Source organism: Genypterus blacodes, unplaced genomic scaffold, assembly GCF_046128005.1.
Source record: "Genypterus blacodes isolate CSIRO-AG114 ecotype Tasmania unplaced genomic scaffold, CSIRO-AGI_Gbla_v1 ptg000053l_1, whole genome shotgun sequence".
NCBI classification, from domain to species: domain Eukaryota; kingdom Metazoa; phylum Chordata; class Actinopteri; order Ophidiiformes; family Ophidiidae; genus Genypterus; species Genypterus blacodes.
In genome coordinates, this window is record NW_027466865.1 from 3,365,939 (window position 1) to 3,393,411 (window position 27,473).

General features: G+C 40.3%; 1 protein-coding gene across 3 annotated transcripts in view; it reads left to right on the forward strand.

Moving 5' to 3' along the window:
• ksr2 (kinase suppressor of ras 2) overlaps positions 1 to 27,473 on the forward strand; it is a 64,617-nt gene that overhangs the window by 7,627 nt on the left and 29,517 nt on the right. For 2 of the 3 annotated variants that reach the window (XM_076150999.1, XM_076151000.1), the window contains exons 4-5: positions 7,575 to 7,610; positions 8,847 to 9,348. In XM_076150999.1, the coding sequence (XP_076007114.1) occupies positions 7,575 to 7,610; positions 8,847 to 9,348 (538 nt within the window). Of the gene's footprint in view, positions 1 to 4,717; positions 4,725 to 7,574; positions 7,611 to 8,846; positions 9,349 to 27,473 lie in introns of all 3 variants that reach the window. The other variant, XM_076151001.1, reaches the window with a different exon arrangement.

The following is a 27,473-nucleotide window of genomic DNA, read 5'->3' on the forward strand; positions in this document are numbered from 1 at the left end:
AATTGCTGTTTACTATCTGTGTCTAACACATTTCTACATTTACCCAATCAAAATGTGTGAATCTCCATGTTGAACCACTTACACAGCTCAGATGGTGGTGATGCCTTCACAGTATATTATCATCTGAAATCTCACAAAATTATTCTTTAGTTAGATTAGATTCCCCTCCAAAAGTGTTTTGAAGAAATTAACATGAAAACATGAAAAGAAACTGGATACATATATACAGGATATTAATAAATATAAATAACTATAGATATATATAATTCCTTTCCCTGACACTTGCAGGTCATTTGATGGCACAAGTGGGTGGGTTTTGTTCCATGGTTGGCCATCAGGTGGCAGTGGAGACCGCACTTGTTGTCAGTCAAGCCTTTGTGATGCTAACCAGTTGGCCACAAGATGGCAGTAGAGTATCACTGAATCAACCTTTTATATACTGGTCTGATTTATCTATATTTTTTTTTCTACACCCACTCAAACATGAACACACACCCACGCACGCACGCACGCACGCACGCACGCAAACACACGCACGCACGCACGCACGCACACACACACACACACACACACACACACATACACACACACACACACTGCACACCCCCCCCACACACACTTTGTTCTCTAACAGATGTCCACAGTGACTAAACGCCCTGCTGAATTATTAAGCAAATTAACATGATGAGTAGCTTTTCTTCAGTGTGCTTTCAACAAAACGCTGCTTTATTAAACCTGTAATTTGGCAGGTACTCCAAGCAGTTTTAAATTTCTTAAAATTCAAGTTTGCTAGAGGACTCAAATGTAATTTGTAAGTTGTTGTTATAAAGGTTAAAGTTAAACCTAGACTGGGAGCTCTGTGGTTGTAAGCTGTCCTCTCACACCTCACACATTTTCCTTTGGTGGTTCTGTCCGTCTGTCGGTCCGTCTGCTCGACTTGCTCGCCTTCCTGTGTGCTCAATGAACTTCCTGCCTACGTTTCTGTCTCATTGGTTTGATTGGGGACGGAGGCGGATGATGTCCAGAAAAACAGACAGGCAGGCAGTCAGACGTCCCCCAACAGAGCCGGTCAGGCCGCCGGAGCCATCCATGCCTCCGTCCAGCTGGGTTCATATCAGCTTCAGGCATCTCTGGAGACCAGTTGTCTTATGTCGTCACTGTCTCGGTCCTTTGGCTTTGTCCACACTGCAGCTGAAAACATCCCAGTTTAGATTTTGTCCTCCCTCTTGCAGGTGTTGTAGATGATTCAGACCGAACGGCAAATGAGTCATGTTTCAATATATCACATAAAATGCAAACCCATCTTCTTTTCTTTTCTTTTCTTTTAACACACTTGCTTTTTCTATTCAATAGCTACTTAAATCAAAGCCACAAATGTTAGAAGAATATGCGCCATATGAAGAAGTTTTAGCAAAAGCAAGTTATCATGATTGCAGCTAGCACATCAGCTGAAATGCGCGCTAACTGCATTAATATGAGAAAGCTAATCTGCATTCACGCTGTGTTCCACTTGTATTCAAATGTTGTACTTTCCCACTTGAAAATTGCAACTTCCAGCCTTCAAGCGTTACACAACTCACAGCGCTAAATGTAAACAAGAAAGGTGGCTGAGCTCCAGCAGCTCTTCACAACATGGCGAATACAATATGTGTGAATATGGTATTTACTCTTCCTCCCCGTGAAAGAAGTCTGTGTTTGAATAACTGAAACATCAACAGAGTGTTTCAATTTCATATCGCAATGAAACAGCGGAGGAAAGTGTAATAGAAGATGTTTAACATTTAATTTGCCACTTTATTTAGATACGGCTACATGTTTAGATACAAGTTGAGTTGTCTTGAACGCTCCCCATGCAAACCTGAACCTTTAAGGCAGTATTAGCTTTTTAGTGTTAATGTTGGCACAGTTGTACCCTAGCCTAGCATGTTTATAACACTAAAATGTGGAAATTGTAAGACTTTTTTACAGGAAGGACTTAACTTTTTGCTTTTATAGACCAGAGGGAATATCAAGTTCAATATTCCAATCTGAATGACGTAGATAGTTATAATATTAGATCTGCAGGCAGGTCTGGATACATTTCAACATTTGAGAGGTTAATATCTAAATCATACATTATTCACCTCAAATAGTTGCCTAGGTATTTTTGCCCGGCTGGTGTTTCTAAAGTATGAGACAGAAATGATTTATTTTCTTCTTTATTAGGATCTCCATCTTTCTGGGGTCCACAATTAAAATGGAAGATGGTGGGATGAGAAGGAGATGACAATCCCTTGATGTGATTAGCTGGGAGGTGTGGCATATCACGCTGCGTCAAACATGTTCTTACACAGCGTTATAGATTGTTAAGTGCAAACATGTTAGACAGCAGGTAACCATAGCAACCATATTGATGCCGCAACCCTATGACAGATGAAAAACTTATTTTAAAACTTTTAAACTAGATGAATATTTTCAGAAATCAGACATAAGTTTGTTTGTTAATTTGTTTCCTATCCTCCCCCCCCCCCCCCTCACTCACTCACTAATGGGCTGGCTGGAGATGTGCGACTGCACCACGGCAACGCCACACAGAGCGGTGTGTGCGCGCGTGTGTGTGTGTGTGTGAGAGGCACTTTGAGTGGAGAGAAACGCAGCCGGTGCAGTGCCATTCTTCATATTCTGACCTCGGGTGGAGCTTTGCATTGTGTGGAAAGAGAAAAGTGTCACAGCCTTAAAACATTGCCGTGTGCACACATTCATGTGATTGCATTAGTACCCGTGTGTGTCGACAGGCGACACAAGGATTTGCTGATTTATGCAATTGTTATTGTTCCCCCTTATGACTCACCAGGAGTTGTGCGCCAATACAGGCATACATGGACACACACAAACAGATACACATGCATTTACTCAAATATTGTGCTTTTTGGTACTTTGTAATTCAGTGCTGTACATTTTAGATTTTACGTCACAACATTTATCTGATGTCTGTAGTTCATGGTTACTTTAGAGAACAGGGTAGTAATAGAACCTTAAATGTTGTTTTGGTAGCTCAATCTCAGCTCAATAGCACAATCTGCTCTAGATATTATTTTAGAACTTTACAGAGGAAAACAAGCAGATACAAGGGAGCTGACCAGTTTTGACCATTTTTACCAGATACTTGACTACATTATATTGTTGAATTCTGATTATTCTGGCTTTTATTTCTTTTTTGGTACTATAATGTATTTGAGTGAATCTTCCACAAATAGCATATTTTGATCTTGGTAATCCATCAACAGAGAAATAGAGAGTATAATAAGTGAATGTGTGTTGCACTGGGATGTGATGGTGGAGGAAACTCATGCACGGTAATAGAATTTTTCACTACAGCCTCTTGGGAGTGCGGCCCATGAGTTGCAATGAGAATGAGTCATACAACTCAGAGGAAACCGCTTGGTCCTTTGTGCCGCAATATACACATATTACCTAGCCCACCCCTGCAGACACACACACGCACACACACACACACACGCACACACACACACGCACGCACGCACGCACACACTCACGCACACACACACACACACACACACACACACACACACACACACACACACACACACACACACACACTGATTTTTACAAGGGCAATTTCTTGAATATGAGTTCTTGTGTTGACGGAGCTAATAGCGTTGATCTTTGCTTTAGCACGACAGGGCTCCTTGAGTCTGCCTCGGTTCATTCCCATCTGTAATCTTTGATGGTGAGTAGCAACGTCCCTCTTTGAGACAGCAGCACATGCATACACGCCGCTAATTGGCATCAGATGACATCAACATGAAGAAGAGATGGGAGAAACGAGCACGGAGGACATACGTACGTGTGTGAGGGAGGAAGAACGTGGGATAACATGAGAGACAATTAGGGCCACTGATGACGACGGCAAGGGGGGGGGGGATGTAATGAAGGCGAGGAAGAAAAGGTAGAAACACCAACAAAACCTCTAACACGCCTCCTCCTGAGGGGCCCTGGCTGCTCCTCATTGGTCCTTATATACTTCATTAGTTAGCAGAGCGTCACTTGGAATCCTGCCGATTGCACTTCAAAAATGTCCACAACTACTCAGTCAAGATTCAATTGGGACGCTGCAGCTATTGAACGCTGCCTTCGCCCTTTCACCAGAACCTCCCACTGCAGTGCGAGTGAGATAGACCCGCTACTATCCCGGTGGCATTTTACTGCCATTTCGTCCACAAGCACACCTCATCTGGAGGTAATTAATTCAATTATGAGGCTCTCAAAGTCTGACTGCGTGTTGAGATTAGACTTTTAATGGGGATGGATTCACAAGTTATTTCCATTAATCACTGCCGAGGAGAATTATCGTTGTGAATGCTTTTGTTGCATTGTTTTGTTGGCCTTCAGTGGCAGAGTTGATATGGAGATAGAGTATAATTCAGATGAGACAAGAGAAAGGAAGATTAATGATGTAGCTTGCAAATTACTTCTCCTTGTTGGGGGATATTAAACACATTAAAGTCTTCAACTCCAACAGCTCTTGGTTATATTTTGGGAAACATATTGAGCAATTGTCAGTTAGGATAATGTCATTTATCCTCAATCTGCAGCCAAGGAATTGAATGTTCTGGCACAATCTACTGTATCTGACAAAAACACTAAAGTCACATTTTCATTTAATTATAGGGACTAATGCAGCTAATTGGAGCAGATATCCAACAGAAGTGTAGAGGTGGAAAGTAACAATGCAGAGAGTGCTCCAGTTTGTGAGACTTTCTGCTTTGGTAATGGCTATAATTACTTGTTATTTCATATTAGATTCAGATTTATACCTTCAACATAAGTGACTCCTTTCCTTCTTTCCCTCCGAATTTTCCTCTTCATGAAAATCCCCCAAAAGCTGGAGATACAAGGTATTCACCCAACAGCCTTTACATACTTTGCATTGGAGTACTTTGTAATGCTCATGCATAATTAATTTGACTTTATGGAAACATTTCACCTCAGCATTTTTAATTGAATAGATATAATTTTGATCACCTGGTGTAAACATGTGTAAACAAACAGTTGTCTATACACACATCAGTGAAACTCACAGTAGCTTTAACTTAACCCTCAAATGTCTGGTAAGTTGATGAATGTGCTGAAAGTTAAGACAACATGTAACCATACTGTGCATTTGTTGGTTTTAAAACCAGAACAAAGTGCACAAATGGGCAGAAATCCCTGAAAAAGCTGCATAGTTGTGTAATAATTTTCTGTTGTTGCTGTTTTCTTCTAAAATAATCAAGTACCAAAATGCCCAGTAAAGAGGCAATATTACATGATAGACAACCACACCATGACTAGAGAATATAATGTGTTGTGACACTGAATTGCTCGCTTAAAATTAAAGTGGTGCTGGTTTTATCTGACTCCTGCAGATGTGTTGTAATTATTTTGCAATATGATACAGTAGACTTGCTTAGAGGCAGCATATGGCACCGACTACTTTGAAGGCTTTTAGTCCTGCTTGAATTTGCATTTAGGAACTTTCACTTTGTTTGGCCAGTTACTAAGTTGTGTAGAACTGATGCTGGCAAAACGCTCGCAAGCCTATTACTTTGTGGATGTGTTGCACTGAATAATACTATAATTCAAATAAGATAATTACATTTGTTTTGTTCATTCAAGTTTTACTACTTTGGCAATATTCAACTCACACTCCCTACTTACATTACATAAATAAATGTTCGATAATATAAAATAATCAAATCAAAAGAATAAAATTAACAAAGAGCACAACTTGTCCATATTAGTTTAAGCATGAAGCAATTAAAAAGGATGCAGTAGAAGAAATGGTCTCATAAAAATGGATTAAACATTGTCAGGTCAATATCAGACGTCTCTGATCTAATGAATAGTCCATCAATGTGTCACTGTGTTCCAAAAAGTGGAAGACTCAATATTGTGTTTCCAATAAGGGTCCAAAGAATATTTCTTATCTGGCCATGTGCTGCCTTTGGTTTGTCTGTGGCTTTTGTTTAGGTGTTATGCAAAGACAGAAATTTCAGAAGTCAAGTCCTGTTACTGTTTTGTCGAAGCAGTTGCTAAGAAACTAGTGCACTATATGAATTGCGTCATTACTTGCAGCGATGGTGTGACTCAGGCTCATTGCATAGTCAAAAAAATTTCAGTTTGATCAGTTTGATAAACAACATCAAAAAGCATGAAATATGCTTTTAGCAAATGCATCACTATAATAACAACAGGGAGACACACACTTAAAACATAGGTAATGTGTGTTTGGTATAAAGCAGCTTTAGGCGATCAAAAATCTGTGGAGCCATACATTTACATTTCAGAAGAGGTTGTTGACTCATGCTAATGAAGGAGGCCCGGTGAGCATCCTCCTCATCCTTCCCTGTGCATGAGCACTCTTTTGGGCATGTTCATCCTTTCTGCATCCTGATCTCTCCTCTCTGAAGGGGGTTTGAGGGGTGACATGTAGGCCACTTGATCTGTGATCAGCCCAGTATGAGTGCAGTCCTCAGGCTGTCACACTGAGGAATACGGTGGAAGCGATAAGAGGAATTAATCTTGAGTGTGGAGAGAGCATACTGAGCATAAGGTGTCATTTCCAGGGGTGTGGAGGTGGTTAGAACATATTACGTTTTTGAGATTATGAAAAGAAACCTCAGTGTATAGTTGATATGTAGTTGAGTTAAACTTTGCAGTCCGTAATCTTTGTTTCAATATTTTTCGCAATATAGCAACAACTTGATATACTTGATCGAAGCACCAATCAACCGAAAGTGAACAATAAGCATACATGTTGTAATACAAAGTCTCAAGCATTACCCAAATAGTTCCACCATTTAGGGTTTGAAAACTATGGAAAAGAGGGTGCTCAGGTGGTTGACAGAAAAATTCTCAATCAAAAATGTAATCGAGTTCACATTAAAAGAAAACATTAAGGATATAAAATGTGCTAAAATACAAAATGTGCTGTAGAATCTTGTAAGAATGCAACCAGAACATGACATCTGTGAATGAGAGCTGCAGATTGCACCATATGAGCATCTCTTCTTTTTCCGATGCGACCCTCAGTAAATCCTCCACTGTGTGTCCCTTGGGTCTCCTTCCATCTCTGTCAATCCTTGCGGCATCATCTCCAAAACATTACAGAATAGGAAAGGCTGGGGGCAATTTTTGCGGTTCCACTGGGGACTTTTATAAGAGATATTTCTGTGGTTCATTTGTTGCCGATGTCGATATTATGTTTGAAGTTTGTGTTTTTGATGCTTATAGTTCCTCAGAGACGACATAAGGGGGAAGAAAAATAATATCACAACAAAAGGAGTCACTATTAGTATTGAAATCTCAATTTTGCCTCTATGCAGTAATGTATGAGCATTACATACATCTATACATATACTTCACATACATTATGTAATCATCTACATTATTCAGTTGTGCCAAGGATCACTTCCACAGCGTGATCTTTTGCTGAATAGCCTTGTAGTCATGCATAACTTCAGATGAAAACAAACTATTTCAGTTGTGTCTCTGCCAGATAAATAAACAAATTGTTTTCTTTCTTTCTAAAGAAAAACTTGAGGAGGATAAATTGCACAGTAATGAAGGTAAAGTATTGTCGTCTCAACTCAGACCCATTTTAGCTGATAACCTGCACACCGTTTCCCTCTTTTGTTCGTTCTTTATGATTGAATTCGATTTCATGACTCATGCAGCATTGCTCTGTTCTGTTTTGGCACACATTTCCATTTCTCCTTGTCTCTTGCTCCATCCGCTCATGCTTAATATGCATCACATCAGCACATTTCAGTAGCACAGCACAACTAATAAATTCACTTAAGATAACACTAAAGTTAAGTCTTCATTACCCCAAATTGAGTACATTTGCCTGCTGTCAGAGTTGCTGTTTTACCGCTGCAATAAAAAAAGCTAATGGATGTGATAGTGATTCCTAAGTGCATGTCATGACCCAACCGTCTTTAATAGGAGACAATCCATCTTACAAACTTTGAGTCATACAATCTAATGCAGTCAATGCAACAGATGTGCAATACAACTATCTTTGTGGACCGAATATTGTTCTGCTTTTGTTGATATTGTCTTAATGTTGGAAACTGTTTTTAATGTTTCCATTTCCATTCATCGGGGAACAGAACATTAGAAACACCTTTCACTATAATGCAGATAGTCCCAAATAACTACAGCATCTACAGCCTCAACCATAGAATTGAATTGAGACACACTTTCTCAGGCACATTAGCAAAAACGGAACATTAAAAAGCTTGATAATGGTAACATTTATTGCAAGCAAGGTGTTGTAGGTAATGGTTATGTTTATTTTACCGTCCTTATGCTTTCCAGCAAAGGAAATAGTATGAAACTTATTTCTTGGGTAGTTTCTAGGAAGGAAGGACTTGTAATTGGCTACTTGCCAGGTGAAAGTGTTCAGTTGGTACAATTGGCACATTTCCTAGCTGATTTCTAGGGTCTAGAAAACCTTCTATTCAAGGATGTCACCTGAAAATAACTTTCTGTGTGTATAGAAGCAAACAATTAGATAAATATATGACTGAATTAATTTGTTCCATGGTTCACAAATTGAGATATTTTATAATGTGTGTGTATAGGTACATAGCTGAAATATACTTCAGTGCCCTCAAAATCATTCCTCCAGGCCTCCATTAGAACTAAACTACTTATTCCCCTTTGGTAGATTTCTGACGATATTAGTGCTACAAATCAAATTCCAATTAGCAGATTGTACATGTGTATGTAATACATAAGTCAATAACTCAGAGTAGAAGCAACATGATCTCTTCTGTATGTCTGTCCTGTTTTGACAGGGAGCCAGGCAAAGCAGGACTGGTCCATCCAGTGGCCCACCTCTGAGTCAGGCAAAGAGAACACACCAGTGTGCCAGCCAGAGGCCAGTCAGTGGATCCGTTACCAGCTCTCCCAAAGCCCCAAGGTCCAGGCCAAGTACAACCAGCACATGTGCCATAGCCCCCAGGCCTTGGCCCCCCCCTTGTATGCCGATCGACTTACCGTTGATAGTCCCGCCACGGGGCTCTTCCCTGCCTTGGACTCTGGTCATCGCTCCCTGCCCCCTTCTCCCCGTCAGAGGCATTTTGGCCACACTCCGCCTCGGACTCCCTTGGTGGTCAACACCATGACCCCACCTGGCACTCCCCCCATGCGACGGAGAAACAAATTTAAGGCTCCGGGAACACCGCCGCCTCCAAGCCGCAAGCTCATTCATCTGCTGCCAGGCTTCACTGCACTGCACCGCAGCAAGTCCCACGAGTTCCAGCTGGGAAACCGCTTGGATGACACGCAGACACCAAAGTGAGTATGAGTCTCTAATAGTTCACAGAAAACTGCACTTTTGGAGATATGTCATGCAAATAGTTGGATTGAATTATAAATCATTCATGAAAGTCAGTCACTGTTAATGTAGTTGTTGTTATATAGTAGTTTGGACTTGCTGGTGACTGATGACTGCCCTCTGCTGAAATTTAATAGAATGCACCTGGATTGTATCAGGGTCCAGTCCACATAAAGCTCCTTTTGCTGGCTAAATCCTAAACTTTGTTTTTTTTAAATACAACAAACGTTTTTCACAGCAACTCTATATACAGTATAGCAACATTTCCCCATGGACAACACACATTTTAAGAGAGTTGGAGAACAAAAAGAGACAAACACATTCAGACTTACTGAATTTTCTTGTAGAGTTTTGTTCAGTCAGTGTCAACAGATGGTCTGCCTGAAGGGCACTCTCTGACTTTTTGAACAGTACTTTGTCTCTCTGATCTACACCAGGTCAAGTAATTCCATCTGATCCTAGTAGTACAGAAACAAAATTGGAGCCCAACCTTTCCTCTCAGCAATGCTACTAGAATAAACAATCTCCCACCAGAGCCCAATCAGATTAATTCATTGGGGGACATCATTGCCTATAAAGAACCAATGGCCTGTCGGTAGCGATAAGGGGCCTTGGGGCCAAGTTCCTGACCGACCATGCCTGTGTCTGGTGCTATGCTGATCCAATTTAGCCATAAACAGGGTCCACCACTGCAAGGTAATCAGGAACCAGAGTCTGCCTCAGGAGAGCTGCACTCATTTTGATAATGCCATTAGATGACAGTGCCCTATCACTGCTACACTTGGTAAGTTAATATTTGGGAGTTGTCTTCTGCTTTAACGATGGCCATCTGGGTTATATTTGGTGTGTGTTTGGTTGTGGCTAGGTCTGTATCCATACACGGAGTGTGTATGTGTGTCTGTGTAGCTGCACGGTGCGGAGTGGATCATAGTTGCAGTGAATAGGCTCAAACGGCATTAGAGAATTGATTACCGGTCCCTGAGCACTGATAGACTGCAGGCTGTGAGTTGAGCCCCTCTAATCAATGGCCTGTGTATGGAGCATGCCTGGAAATGTTGAAACTCGCAGAGACAAGGCAGCTCAACAGGCTACTCTGATAGCCACGTACCTCTCGTTATACATCACAATTGTTGATGAGAGTATGGTGCTGGCAAGCATCAAGTTGTTGGTTCAGTTCTGGCATGAGGTACACATCCTATGTTTCATATCTGTGTGCTCAGGAGAACTGGATTCATTGCAAAGTTGGCATCTGTTGTTGTTGTGGTTGTTTTTCAGGCCAAGCTTAAATACCTTGTTTGAAACCTGAAAGCTTGTTTATAATAATTAATGAGAATATGGAATTCAAACCTGAGAATATTGGAAGGAACTTTGAGAATATGGAATATTCTGCATGTCTTTATATCATACTTTAATAACGAGTCATTTTCCACGATACACTTATTGTTGTTCCTTTTCACCATGCTCAGGATTTTAATAAGCTTCTACTACGTAGGTCTTCATTTTTCTTGCTTAATTGCCAGGCAACGTGTGCAGGGTCCATTAAGCAGGAATGCCCCCTGACCCCACAAGACATTTTTTCTCTTTTTCCTAATGAGCTATGCCCTCACATCTCAGTACTATGCCATAGTAGAAGCCACAGACTTTGGGCAGAATGTGGAGGAATGCTCAGCATACGAGATTGATGGAAAGTGATGGTTAGTTTTGTTGAATTACTCCTGATAGATGAGTCACATTTGAATTGTGATAATAATTGCCGTTATACTTTTGCCTCAGAGACATTGAAATTTTCATTCGCTGCTGCTCTGGTAGAACATTTTCTGACGTGTTTAACGATACAATTCTCTACTGTTGTCATGAATAACCTCTGTTAGTGTAATATGCTTTCACCAAATCGTTATATTGAGACATTCTTCTTTAAAACTGGCATGAAGTGCATCATGAGCACAGCTTTCTGGCCTTTCTAATGGATAATAATCTCTGCTTCAGCATAAACAGTATAAGTGTGTTTTTCAGATGCAGTAGTGTTTCTGTTTTGGTATAAAAATGTTTCCTGCCGTGTTTTATTGTAATCTAAATTATATTAGAAAAGATGTTGTCCTGCCTGTTTTGAAGGTTACTGCTTACAATAACTAAATGTGTTTGTGAAACAGCAGCCATGTTTGAAAGTCAAAAGGCATCCTAGAATAAAGTGAGCTGAAAGTTTTGTCGTTTTCCTATGATAACCATGAATTTGTGCTGGACAGGACTAAAAAACGTGTGTAAAAGTGAAAGCAGCTGCCCGCAACTAAACTGAGAGGATGAACTGAAATTGGCAGATGATGAGATCAGATGTTGAATCTCAGTGGAGTATGAATAACTTTTTCACAATTCATTTAACTTTGTATTTGTAAGATAATAATATTAACTTAATGTTATCAACTTAAGTCTTCTCAATAATCATAGGCATGTCATGTCAATATGCCTCATGTAAAACAACAACATGAACAATGACTTTATTTTAGATCCATTATATAAATATCATTCTGTAGTTTCTATGCAAGATGATTTATACAATCGAATATAAGAAAGTTATTCTTTTTGGCCTCGAAAAATGAAACCTCCTCCAACATTGTTCTTTAAGTGAAGTTAGTGGTCTGGTTAGAACAATAATGACTCTGCTGGATAGAAACTGAAACGATTGTTCATGTTTCTATGGTAATGACTTGTTTTCTTGGTTGAAAGATCCAAAAATAGGACTTTTTTCATGTCTTTAACAAGTAATATAATCATACCAATTAGAAGATGGTAAGGAATGAATGTAAGTGACAGTGTTCTTTAACTGAGAGCCACAGAAGCAAGAATACGTATTTATTTACAGAGCTCTTGACAACTTATTGACATTTCACAAAATTTCTCCCAAGAACAGTGATTGTCCAAACTTAGGTCTGCAGCTGTTGACTAGACACAAGAAGTTGCTGTTTGGCATTGTAAGAGGGACAAATGTAGCTCATATTCGGGCTTCAGCAACTAAGAGAGAAGATCAATCAATTTTGTGAGGGTAAGGACTGGTTGAGCATGAGCTGTACTCTCTTGTGTTGCTGTCCATTGACATTTCTTTACCTTCTCAAATTAATCATATGTTTTATTCAATTGGCCTATCATGACATTGTGGAAGTTGCTGGTGTTGATGGTTTGGAAAGACAACACACCCGTTTGATGAAGTCGAATTACATGTAAGAACTTTGGGTGGCAAATTTGCAATGCTTGTAATGGAAGTTGACCAGTTGCACTCACAGACCCGGGGGTGGTTATGGGACGAGACCCTGCCGGACCCCATTAGGCTAAATTAAACGATGATTTAAGCCCAGCTCGACTCAGGTCCCAGGTTGGACCTTGTTTCCTAGGAACTGAGCAGACCAGTGTGGAGCAAAAGTAGCAACTGCTGCTCTACTTAGCAACAGTAACTAAGGTGGCGGGGCTTAGTGAAGGGTCAATTCCCACAGATGGGATTTTCTACAGGCAGTGCAGATCAATATATCACCAATATTGCAATTTGATTTTGTGTAATAAATGAAGCCGTGAAAAGCCGTGAAAATACTTTCAAGTCATTATTAACCGTTTGATTCCAGATACCTACACAACCCAATCAATAATAATTACACAACAAACATTTTGTGGTGAAGGTGAGAATGGTTTATTGAAGCCACTCTCTTTTCATTTGACTTTAGTGTGCGAGTACCATTTGCTGCAGTCAATCACTTGCCCTGGCACTGGCTTTGAAGTACACACCTGCAACCAGACAAACACACACACACAGACACACACACAGACACACACACAGACACACACACACACACACACACACACACACACACACACACACACACACACACACACACACACACACACACCATGATCAGAAAATCAATCAAATGCAGGGCTCTTTGTTCACACAGTCAACAGATTTCCTAATCAATGGCTAATCTCTTCCAAGGATAAGCCAGTGTAGCAGAGAAATATTGATTCTTCCCCCTCAGACGATTAGATTAAAGTACTCCTTGTAGTTGTATATTGTAGTTAAGGAAAAAAATAATAAATAAATGTTTTTTTTTTAATTTCTCATGAGTGCTTTATAAATGTCTGTACAATCACATCACAACACAATATCTTTTTTGACCCATAGGTGAATACTGAACAATTCTTCAGGTGGAAACCAAATAGTGTAGATATAAAAAATACCTGCTTATGTAATGATAATGTGATGATGATGTCCTGATGTAAAGAGGGACCATTAGTACAGTATATATATAGCTACACTGGGCACTTTTAATCCACAAATAATCAGATAAGAGCTCATTGGGAACCATTTGGAGTCAAAGATATTTTATTGGACAGAGGCATCACTCTCCACAACTTTTACGAGTGGCACATCATTCCCAGAGGAACGATCTCTGAAGAAGTCTCTTCTTCTATTCAATAACTCCATGAAGTGTAGATTCTGATAAAAAAAAGTTGATCAGTTCAAACGTGATGGCAAACCAATAAAACTACACAAAATTTGCATAATCGTTACAAAACTAAACGCACAGAGGCGATGCAGGCGAGGAACTTGTTGCATGAATCATCTCTGGATAAAGTAGAGCCTAACTTAATTTCATGTTTATTGGCAATCTGATTGATTTGATACAGAAATAACAAAAACTGTGTCATGTTACTGCAACTGCTGATGTTTTTTACTACCATTGCTGTTTAACATGTTAATAAAGTATCACAACCACTTAAACTTTAATTTCAAAGCTGAAGTGTGTAGCAGCAATTTCATGTTGCTTATGTTGCAGTCTCGCTCTCTCTCTCTCTCTCTCTCTCTCTCTCTCTCTCTCTCTCTCTCACACACTGCCTGCCCTTTTCAAAGCAGAGAGGCTCTTTGGGATGAAGTGTCAATTAATGAACCTCGTTGTCTGTGTTAATGAGTAGTAACATGCACGTGTAGAAAAGGCCAAGTGAGTTTTCAGTCTGTCACAGTCCCACTTGGCACGTCACACCAAGATCCTTCGGGAAAGTGGGCGTGTTTTTGTTTTTTCTCCAGGCTTTCTCGTCTTGCCTTCGCTTCGATAGCCACTGCTGGAAACAGTAATATCCTATAGTTAATGCTACCATATGAGAGTTTCACAGCTTTTTGAATGTTAAGTACTTTCTTATTGAATTGGATGTTTGCTGATAAATCACATGGAGCCAGGGGTTTGGCATGATTCACACTCTCCTTCTCTCTGGGTAATTCCACCATGAAACCCTCAGGAGAAGCACATTTGCATTAATTCCATGACTAATTTAGCTGTTTGCTTTCACTGAGCTGGTGTACACATCATATTTTTCTCTCCCCTTTTCCTTTTCTCCCGGGTCCCTTTTCTTTCTCAACCTTTCATAATGCATCTACCATTTCAGACAGAAAGTACATATTCCATTAGTTTATTTTTTGAAGAGGGTGTAGGCTGTATTGACTGAGATCAGATCATGGATAATTCTGAGACAGAATAGTGGTAGTTACCACCGTATGCAAGTATTTAACAGCTATAAATTTACTTGGAGACATCTGTGTTAAGGTTTATTAATCCAGGCTTGTACAGATTTGAGTATTTTACGTGAATATTTGGGAACCTTTGTTGTTGTTCTTCTTGATTTCAAAGGAAAATATTGTATGTTTTACTGTATTGGCTGGAGTCATCCAATGGTTGAAGAGATGGGACCAAGTTACTGTTTCAATCAAGTCAAAAGTCTGAGTAATGAATCAAGTGGATAAGTCAAGTCAAGTGGACAGTTGAGTTCAGATTGAAGACAAATCAAGTCCCAAATGCAAGTCAAAGGTTGACTCCCAAGCCATTAAGGAAAATCACAGGTCAGGTAAACAACCTAACTCCTGTTTGAACCAGAATGAATAATTGATCATGTGTTTCCTCAATGAAACAAAAACAACTCTAACTCTAACAACACTCATCTGTGCGGTCTTGGATATCTATCCTTATTAGTTGGTTCTCACACTATATTGCTGTATTTAAATATACAGATATTAGCCTCCTACATCATCTGTATCTCATTGTCTAGTTTATAAAATGAGTATAAAATCGTATTTTCAAAGAAATAATGAGGATAAAAATGATACTATGATATTATAAAAACAACAAATATCTTTACTTTCCACTTCTCTGTTCAATAGCTCCTCCTTTCTTACCGTATGTATGTTGAGCTTTGCTTCATGAGGGGATTTTTTATGTGAGGACAGCTTTACTGCCTTTTATTGGAGAGAAAAACCTTAAACCTCATGAGGGTCCTCAGTTGGCGTCTGATCAGTGCTGTTGGTGCCCTGATGACCCACAGAGATATAGATCCGCTTCTTCCCAGGACACACACGACGTCAGACGATAATGGTGATCTTTGGCCCTGCAGGAGTATTAGCTCTGTGGGACATCGGCTTTGTAGTCAGTTTGAGGGTATCAAGGCGTATACGTCAGAGCTTGAGTTGCAGTGTGTGTGTGTGTGTGTGTGTGTGTGTGTGTGTGTGTGTGTGTGTGTGTGTGTGTGTTCATCAGTGGTGGGAGGCAACTAATGGAATGACTAGAGAATTTGGTATGTCTGCCATTATATATTTCATTCCAAATTAGGAGATACACTGGTTTTTGTGTGTATGTATGTGTGTGAGTGTGTGAGTGTGTGTGTTTGTGTGCAGGGGGTAAGGGAGGAACGTGGTCGTGTATCTTCTTCTCTCTGCAGACAAAACCTCATCCATGTTAATCTGAGTTTTGGCCTCTTTGCCATTAATGACAAGTCAGGTGAGAGGGGATGTCAGCACCCTTACACCCAGACAACGTCACTCCTTCCCGTCATCTAGCCACCCATCTATTTCCTGTAATGAGCGCTCACCCCGGCCGCCGTCGGCAACCCAGAAATTGGAGTCATGATTATGAATTTATATGAGTGTTTAGAAATGGCGGTTGGTCCAAATGTCAGCGTTGCTTGTGGGGAATGGATTGATTAAGCTGAAGGTTTTCTGTGGTGATTTGTGGGAAGTGTGGGGCAGATTACAGGATTCAAGTACGTGATTAGAAGTCATTCTGAAACTTAATCAGAGGATTACTTTTTGAAGTGCCAGAAGAAAAAGAAGAACTTGGATATGTACTACTAAAGAAATATAAATTTAGCCTGTGATTGAATGTTAAGAATCATAGCAGCGTCAGTATACTAATTATGTCATAAAGGAATTTGTTAGTTCATTATTTAAGAGATATATCTTTAGCCATTGTTCATCACATTACAGTTCTCAGGAGCGCTATTCATTGTGTGCAAAGATGAGATGCAAAGTAAGGAATATTGACTGCGTTTGCTAAGAAATGAAATCTTGGTCAAAAGGGTCATAGTGCCATTTCTGGTTCCACAGTTGTTCACAAACTTTGACTGTCGTTGCTATAGCGCCACCATCAGATCGATTGATGGTTTGGCACAAATGGCGTGGCTTATATAAATGGCTGCGGTTACACTTAAAACCAAACTAAAATCAATTACAATGAAACATCATCACTTGTCAGGTCGGAGGGTGTTGCACTGCAATTTTGGTTAAATTTGATCAAGCATGTAAAGTTTTGTCAAGGTTACTGTTCTTTCTGGCTCAGTCACCTAATTAAGTCATTCCCCTACTATGATTTATTGAATGATTGTGTTCAGAAATCTCCACATTAAGACCCAACAATCAACACCACAGCAGCTTGAGTCTGAGTCATACGCTGCAGTATGACAGTTAGCGTTTTACTGCCCAACAACCATAAAGCCAGTTATTACCGTCATTCATCTTCCAGGCCATGAAGCGTGGCTTTCATCTCACTGTGTCGCTTCAGTCTTAAAGTCAAAACAGATAATATCTCATCAGGTTCCTGGCCCTCCTTCTTTCTAGATCTAGATGTCATTTTACTGTTCTGCTGGTGCTTCAAAACTGCCACTTAACCTACTCAGCTGTGGACCAAACCATTTTTCTCTCATGTTGTAATGTTGTTTTAATATTGGGCCTTGTTTGGTCTGAGCTATGATTTCATTTTGGCTGGATTAAGATGAAGTTTGATGCTTTCTTTAACAATTGCACACACAAGTTCAAGGGCACACAGCTTATATGTAACAGCTTATTGAGGTTGGAACATGATGAAACCTCATAAATACTGATATAAGACACTAAAAGGAAGTCGAAGGAACCCATTTTTCTCTTGATTATGTCATCTTGTGGCGTGTACAGTTGCAATTATGTTTTCTGTTGTATATTCTCCACAGTTCCATGAAATCCTTTTGCTTTTTCTGGGTTGGTACTGATTAATAACAGCAGTCAGGGAAATACAACCGTTGGAGTGATGTGATGTCACTTGACATACTCAAACAAATCAACATGATTGGTCTTAAACATATAATAATGGAGCGGGGGTTGTGCAAATAGTGTAATTAGTGTAGGGGAGTTTTTCTAGCGCAATAAAATCATTTGCATAGGTGCTTCAAGATACTGACAATATTCTGTAGATAATTCCCAATTTCTTATTTTGGATTAAAGAGATAACCTCAGTCCCTCCAGCAGCATCTTGGGTTGTCGGTTAAGACCCAGAAAAGGTTTGAGATTATAACACATTGTTATGATGCTCAAGGACTCAGGCGTTGGAGTGTTTGCAGATCTCTTCTCTGACAAAATATAGTTCCACCTTCTGTCCAGTTCTCCCCACATGCCCTTGTCACTTTCAAAACAAGAAACAAAACAAACAAAAATGTATGAATAAAACATACTATTTTGATGTAAGGCAAGGCAAATGTATTTATATATCACAGTTCAAACACAAAAGCAATTCAAAGTGCTTTACACAAGATAAAATGCACTACATCAACATTTAAAAGACAATAACAATAAAGCAACATCTACGAATGATGAGTGAAATAGCGTAAACAGTTATATCTATAATGCAGATATTTAATTTGGTTTGATTGAAAGCAGTGTTATTGTTTTAAGGCTGGTTTGAAAAGAGTTCACAGATGGAGCAGACATGAGATCATCCGGAAGTTTGTTTGAAAGAGAAAGTAAATTCTTCGTCAGTGTGCTGAGAACAAAAATACGACCAGAACCAGGTCAGACCAGAACCCTGAGAGGTCTGGAGGGTTCATACGACAGAAGACAGAAGAGATATATTTTGCTCCTAGGCCATGCAGAGCTTTATAAACCATATAATTTGTGTATTATAAAACATTAAGAGTGTTTTAAAATAAATCCTGTGACTCACAGGCAGCCAGTGCAGTGATCTGAGGACGGCAGTGATGTGCTCTGCTTTCTTAGTTTGAGTCAGAACTCGAGCAGCAGCAGCGTTCTGAATGAGCTGCAGCTGTCTCACTGCTTTCCTAGACAGACGCCATTACAGTGATCCAGTCTGCTCAAGATAAATGCAGGCACAAGGTTTTCAAGCTGTTGCTCAGACATAAATTCCTTTAATCTGGATGTATGTTTAAGGCAATAGTAGGCTGATATTGTAATTACCTTAATGCGGCTGTGAAAGTTTATGTCTGCATCCATAACCTCCCCCAAAGTTTTGAACTTGGTGCGTTGCCTTCAGTGAAAGTAATTTAAGCCTACCAATGACATTCGATCTTTCTTCTTTGGAACCAAATACAATTATCTCCGTTTTATCTTTGTTTAACTAGAGGAAATTGTGAGATGGCTGTGTAAATATGGATGTCGTCTGTATAGTTCTGATAAGAGACTTTGTTGTTTTGCCAAATGTAAGCCAGTGGGAGCATATTGAGTTTGGATAAAAGGGGCCTGAGAATTAAACTCGGGGCAACTCTGCACGCCATCTTTGTTCTCCCTTTTCAAAGTTGCATTAAACTAAACTAAAAGTGGTCCCTGGCTTGTAAATGACTATAAAGAAGACATAACCACCTGCAATTCTCAGAATGCAGGCTAGGTTTAGATTGGTTGTGTTGAACATCATCAGTACTATAAATGGTTACTGACAGATACTGTAACTGTGGATTCAGTAAGTCTGAATCCACAGCTAATTAAAAATAATGAGCTGTGTCCTCACTAGCTACTGATAAGAACATATTGGTATTGTAATATTGTTACATCAGCCAAGGATGGTTTCACCTGCATTTGTATTTCTGTCTGGCTTGTCAGTCGGATATAATGTAACAGCAGCATATAAAGTAAGAAAGGGATTTAAGCTGATTTACCTGTACCAGACACTGATATTTTAAGAGGATATTTAACCAAGTGATGTGTTGAATTCTACAGTTGGACGTTAATCAAAATATAGCTTTGTTCACAAATCAAAGAGAAACAAAATAAAAAGGCTACTCTGTAAGTGAGTATTCAAATAAAAGTACTATAGATCAAAATATTGTATATCCAGACTAATATTCCAATAAAGACACGTAACATATCCGTGTTAACTTATTTGACACATTTCCTTTTTTAATAATATGGTATAATAATAATGATAATGTTTATAATTTAAAATTTGCCAGAAGGAACTCATGATGTTTGATGTGCTGTAATGTATACACATGTCCCTACCACATGAAGGACAGTGCTTTTTATATAAAGTGTGAATATCATTTTTGGAGAAGAAAAAGGAAAAGCTCCCTGCAGCCAGTGGACCGCCAGCTTTTATTCAAATCAGACTTAATGCTGCTGCAGAACGTCTGAAAGCGAGACAACCTGCTTTGGAAGAATCCAGCCAAAAAGCTCTGAATCCTCTGTTATAATCATTATTCAAGCCACCTTTATTCCAATTTTTCATTTTTATTCCAACTTTATTAAAGTGCCGAGCAGCGGCTGCCTGAGATATTATTCCACGTTCAATTTGCATAAAAACCAACAGGGTGCTTTTCTTGCCATATTGGTAGCGGCTGAGCTCTCTGCATATTTCTGAGAGTGAAGCCGAGGTCTGCAGATGGATGGAATCCGGCAAATCATTTAGCCTTGAAGCTGGACACAAGTGTTAATTAGGAAGAGCTTGAATGGTTTGCAGCAACAGAGAATCCCTGTTGAAATATGCCGGTCGGCAGTGAGCAGCTATTAGATAGTTGGGTAGAATCTTGTGCAATAGTAATGACTCTGCGCTTATTCAATGCTATTGATATGTCAGAACATAAAAGAAAGCTGTTGTTTTCTGAAAGATCGTTTTTCTCCTGCTCTCTCCTATCTGCTTGATCAAATGAAACCTGTAATTAATGTCTTTGCAAGTGTGGGGGAAGTACATGTGCAGGTAGTGGGTGGATGAATGTGTGTGCGTGGGCACAGATGTCATATTCCTTTTTTTATATCTTGCATATTGTTCGGTGCAAATCTCATCTTTGAAAATGTAAAGCACCAAGGAGAGGAGAAAAGGCTTTGTTTCCATCTGAAAGACACAATCAGTGGTCCATAGGGGAAAGCCGACTCAAAACAGGATTGAAATTTTCTATTCCTCTCAAACTGATGGACAGGCTGAGCACAGAAACACCAGTTGAGTGACAGAAAATTAATTTCCAACTGTTGTAATATTCCGTTGTTTTAACCATTTGTCAAAAATATTCCAGACATTTCCCGGGTTGCAGTTTTTTGTTTTCATGCATTAAGCTGTTGATCACGAAATTCAAAGGAAAAGAAATCCATACAGTTTATTGTGAACAGCGTTAACGTTTATTCTCTTTACATTTTAGTTTATAAGTCAACCTGTGTGTTAACATATAGAGCACAAGCTCAGCGTAGTTGGGCCCCCCGAGTAACTGGATGAGGAGCTCAGAGTGGGACCAGTGCTTCTTTACATGAATGAGCCATCTGAGGAATACGATATGGGGGATTACATGCATCCCATCTGGACACACCTCGGGATCTCTCAGGTGGAGCTGAAGGATGTGGATAAGGAGAATGACGTGCGTTTTACTTTGCCCAGTCTGCTACTGCCAGGATTCAGACTCAGATAAGCATCAGATTACGTTCTAAATATCAGGGTTGGCACTGATGAAGGTCCTCATTTGGAATTAGTTTGTCTGTGGCATTGTTATGTCTCTTTACACTGCACACATGAGGCAGTTTAGATGGTCAGACATATGCATGGAATTGTACGGGGTTTTCAGCTTCTTTAACATCATGGCCTGGTGGTTTAAAATGTTCACATAGGGGTGAAGTCCTCACATCGCACCTGCAAGAGAGTGGAGGTGATTGATGTGAGGGAAGGACTCGACTCAGGCGAATAGAAATGAGGAAATATGGATGTATGGCAGTCATTTCCCTCGGTGTCGTGCTGAAATGACACTGAATATTGATTTTGTTCATCAATAATGATGAAACAGGTGCTGTCGGAAGAATGTTGAGATTGATGAACACAGATGTATTGGACCATGTTTGATGTGACATACATTATAGCTGTTAGTTCTTTGGCCACATGACATTTGCAGTCCGCATCACATCCCGGCTGATGTCATAATGATTGAAGCTGTGAGCAAACGTCACCATATTTCATCCCTGGATTCGCCTAGATTTGTGTTTTTTCAAACTTCACATTGCAGTTTGATTCAGTTCAGAAGTGTTATGAAGGAACTTTAATGATTACTGTGTGAAAACTGGTTTGAGATGTTACCCAGGAACACAAATATGAATAGGAATACTGCAAATCAGCATGTAATAAACATAACAGGTTTGGTAATTTCAGCCCTGCTGTACATCAAGTGAAATGCCTGAATGAAAATATGAATAAAAAATGGAGTTCCTGTTTACTCCGTATTGAAGAACCACAGGGATAAAGGGGTTCTTTTCACATATTTGACATTAAAATTATATTTGAAATGTAATACAACGTTTTTATCCGTGAAAGATACATTGTGCTGTACAATCCGATAGATCAAAGAACTATGTGCGTCTTTGCTGATTTCTCTTGACATGTGGCAAGTCACCCACCTCTCCAGTTTCTATCGCACATTCTTAAACTTTTCGCTCCCTGACTTTTCATGAAGTGACTTGAAAAGCGTAGCTGAATAGCTGAATAGCTGATTTAACGACGACTGCAGAGTTCACAGTCTCAGGCGTTTTCAAAACAAAATTGGGAATCCTCTCTTTTCCTTCGGCATTCATTCCCACTTTACCTCATGAATGTCATTGGCCCAGTCATTTGTGAGGGATAAAGACATGCATGCACAGAGATGAATAGTTGAAATTAGATTCAAATGGCATAAAGTGGGCTAATCGGAATATTTGATAAAAGCTTTATGATGATGGAGCGATAACTTGTAGGCTCTTTCCTCAGTGCAGGAGATGGAAGTGGAGTGTCGGGGCTGGTTTACAGGTGTAATTGCGTGACTCGGTCTATGAGTGACACACTGGAAATAAACACATCATGTGTTCGATGAGGGCAGAGAGCGTGATACAGCCGTAGTTCCTCTTTCATGTAAATGCGTGTTTTACTGCAGTGCATAGATTCCATCTACAGAGGTGTTACTTCCGCATTTCCTCATTTGCATGTGGGGTGGGGGGGTGGGGGGTGGGGGAAGCTATTCACAAAACGCACCATCATCATGTCATTCAGTCTAATGGTTTTGATTTAAAATCTGGGTGAAAAAAAACATTGATTTGACAATTATTCAATATATCGACTTGGACTGTGGCTCATTTCATTAAGCTGAAAAATTGTGGTAGTCAAGTCAAGTGAACTTTATTTGTATAGCCCAATATCACATATAATATCTCAAAGGGCTTTACAGACCCACAACATCAGGAAAATTCCTGACCCAGCCCAAAGCTCTTCAGGAAGACTCCAGAGAAAACCTTAATGTATAAGGAAAAAGGAAGAAACCTCAGGAGAAGCAATTCTTAGAGAGATTCCCTCTCTTGGAATTCCCTCTCTTCCTGTGCAATAGGATCCTCCAAAGGGATTATACAAAGATACAAAATAACATGTAAAACAGAGACGAGTGAGGGAGAGACAGACAGAGAGAGAGAGAGAGAGAGAGAGAGAGGCACAGAGAGAGAGAGAGAGAGAGAGAGAGAGAGAGAGAGAGAGAGAGTGGCAGATGGCAGAGGGATCTGCAGAGCCCTGTAGATTGACACACACCGGCATCTCTCTAGGCAAGAAGCCGTCTGTCGTTGAGACACCTTAGGAGCCACAGAGCTGGACTCACACTAAAGAGTGTGGAGCCCATAGTGGTCAGTTGAGTCACAGGATATAATATTAAGGGGTTAAAGGATAGAGACAGACAATCAGCTTATGTGCCCCATCCTCTCTCTCTCACTACACTCACACTATCACTGACCAAGAGTGGACAGAGTCTATCTAAGCCCTGAACTAAACCTGGGGTGGCTAATTACTCTCCTGCCAAAAGGAGACTGTGCTTACTGTTCATTGGTGAGTTAGCAATTATCAAAGCATACAGAGAAGAGGTGCGTCTTTAGGCGGGATTCAAACATTTCTAGGGATCCTGCATCTTTAAATCAAGACAAGTCAAGTCAATTTTATTTGTCTAGCCCAATATAACATACAATGTCTCAAAGAGCTTTACAGACCCACAACATCGAAAATTCCCAAACCCGCCCAAAGCGACGAGGAAAAACTACAGAGAAAACCTTAATGTATAAGGAAAAATGGAACAAACCTTGGGAGAGGCAATTCTAAGAGAGATTCCCCCTCCACGAATGGCTGGGTGTGCAATAGGAACTTCCATTGGGATTATACAAAGGTGCAACAAAAGGCATGCATTACACACAGGCAGTCATGCATTAGGAGTTTAACAAGTGCAGGAAGTCTGTTTCAAAGAAAAGGAGCGCGATATGAAAATACTATTTCCAAATGTCTTCGTCTTGACGTGTGGGATGACAAGCAGGCCTATCTGCTGAGATCCGAAGGTTCGCGTGGGAACGTAAGTGGCAGTAAGGTCAGAAAGATACACTGAAGCCAGGCCATGAAGTATCTTATAGGTAAGAAGTAAGACCTTGTGTAGCGACGCTAGAACTGCCGTGAAGTCAAGAGTCTTGCTGCAGTGTTTTGGAACAAGCTGCAGTTATTAATTCAACCAGTTTGTTGGCTTTGATCCAACCATGGTGATGCCATCACTTTGATATCCATCATTCATCTTGCAAGCATGAGTTTTCCATTCATAGGTGTGTCGTGTTTATGTGATCAAATCTATGAGTTTCAGTCAAGAGTCTTGCTGCAGTGTTTTGGAACAAGCTGCAGTTATTAATACAACCAGTTTGTTGGTTTTGATCCAACCATGGTGATGCCATCACTTTGATATCCATCATTCATCTTGCACGCATGAGTTTTCCATTCATAGGTGTGTCGTGTTTATGTGATCAAATCTTTTCACCGTCAGTATAATTGTGGCCTCCCTGCTTTTCTCCTGTGAGCAATATGTTTTTTGTCTGATGCCAAAAGCTTTGCACGCCATTTTACCAACATGAAACCAACTTTACACAGACTACTGCTCACTTTATCCCATTATTAAGTTATAGTGCATCATACCTATGGTGATTCATGGTGTTTTCACTGCTACTGTTTGTTTTCTAATTCTGAATTCTAATTCTTATCAATAATTGATATAATTATTGAATACTTAAATCACTGATGAAGTAAAAAGACAAAACATTTTCTGATTACCTTACCAAAAGTTAAAGAGGTGTTTTATTTTCTTAGTTTCAGTTCATTTCGTACAGGCAATTGCCAGTACAAAATGACTCATAATCTTTAAAAGTGGGTGTGAACAAGCAGAGACAGTAATAAAAACAGTTGCACCCTTAGAAAAAATGCCACAGGTCAGGAAGCTGCATCACTTATTAAAATGTGACAGCATCACTACTGCTACTTGCAGGGGCTAGCTTGGCAATTGTGGATGGTGGGAAGTTAGTTAGGGATGAGAAAGATGGCAGGATTAGAAGGAAGTGGTGGGGAGGGGTTTGCCATGGAAGATGGGACGGGGGGTGGCAGATTGCAGAGGGATCCGCAGAGCCCTGTAGGTTGACACACTCTCGCCGTCCATCGCTGAGACACCTCAGGGCCACAGAGCTGAAAGATAGCTGACCTGTGGACTCAAACTGAAGGGTGTGGAGCCCATAGGCCAGAGAAGTCGTCAGTTGAGTAACAGGATATACTGTAGTATTAAGGGGTTAAAGGATAGAGACAGAAAATCAGTTTATGTGCCCCATCCTCTCTCTCTCACTACACTCACACTATCACTGACCAAGAGTGGACAGAGTCTATCTAAGCCCTGAACTAAATCTGGGTTGGCTAATTACTCTCCTGCTCTTCCATTGGGATTATACAAAGGTGCAACAAAAGGCATGCATTACACACAGGCAGTCATGCATTAGGAGTTTAACAAGTGCAGGAAGTCTGTTTCAAAGAAAAGGAGCGCGATATGAAAATACTATTTCCAAATGTCTTCGTCTTGACGTGTGGGATGACAAGCAGGCCTATCTGCTGAGATCCGAAGGTTCGCGTGGGAACGTAAGTGGCAATAAGGTCAGAAAGATACACTGAAGCCAGGCCATGAAGTATCTTATAGGTAAGAAGTAAGACCTTGTGTAGCGACGCTAGAACTGCCGTGAAGTCAAGAGTCTTGCTGCAGTGTTTTGGAACAAGCTGCAGTTATTAATTCAACCAGTTTGTTGGCTTTGATCCAACCATGGTGATGCCATCACTTTGATATCCATCATTCATCTTGCAAGCACGAGTTTTCCATTCATAGGTGTGTCGTGTTTATGTGATCAAATCGATGAGTTGTAGTCAAGAGTCTTGCTGCAGTGTTTGGAACAAGCTACAGTTTCTGCCCTGCCTTTGTTTGGAATTTTGTTTCTATTTTTTCACTTTGTCTGGAGCTGAAGTCACCACCCCATGACATGATCCTGCCATGGGCGCGCGTGGTTGGACACAATCCTGGGTGTGTGCGGTTTACCAACATGAAACCAACTTTTCACAGACTACTGCTCACTTTATCCCATTATTAAGTTATAGTGCATCATACCTATGGTGATTCATGGTGTTTTCACTGCTACTGTTTGTTTTCTAATTCTGAATCCTAATTCTTATCAATAATTGATATAATTATTGAATACTTAAATCACTGATGAAGTAAAAAGACAAAACATTTTCTGATTACCTTACCAAAAGTTAAAGAGGTGTTTTATTTTCTTAGTTTCAGTTCATTTCGTACAGGCAATTGCCAGTACAAAATGACTCATAATCTTTAAAAGTGGGTGTGAACAAGCAGAGACAGTAATAAAAACAGTTGCACCCTTAGAAAAAATGCCACAGGTCAGGAAGCTGCATCACTTATTAAAATGTGACAGCATCACTACTGCTACTTGCAGGGGCTAGCTTGGCAATTGTGGATGGTGGGAAGTTAGTTAGGGATGAGAAAGATGGCAGGATTAGAAGGAAGTGGTGGGGAGGGGTTTGCCATGGAAGATGGGACGGGGGGTGGCAGATTGCAGAGGGATCCGCAGAGCCCTGTAGGTTGACACACTCTCGCCGTCCATCGCTGAGACACCTCAGGGCCACAGAGCTGAAAGATAGCTGACCTGTGGACTCAAACTGAAGGGTGTGGAGCCCATAGGCCAGAGAAGTCGTCAGTTGAGTAACAGGATATACTGTAGTATTAAGGGGTTAAAGGATAGAGACAGAAAATCAGTTTATGTGCCCCATCCTCTCTCTCTCACTACACTCACACTATCACTGACCAAGAGTGGACAGAGTCTATCTAAGCCCTGAACTAAATCTGGGTTGGCTAATTACTCTCCTGCTCTTCCATTGGGATTATACAAAGGTGCAACAAAAGGCATGCATTACACACAGACAGTCATGCATTAGGAGTTAAACGAGTGCAGGAAGTCTGTTTCAAAGAAAAGGAGCGCGATATGAAAATACTATTTCCAAATGTCATCGCCTTGACCTTTGGGATGACAAGCAGGCCTATCTGCTGAGATCCGAAGGTTCGCATGGGAACGTAAGTGGCAGTAAGTTCAGAAAGATACACTGAAGCCAGGCCAAGTATCTTATAGGTAAGAAGTAAGACCTTAAAATCAGCCAAGGCCAGTGTAGTGACGCTAGAACTGGCGTGATGTGGT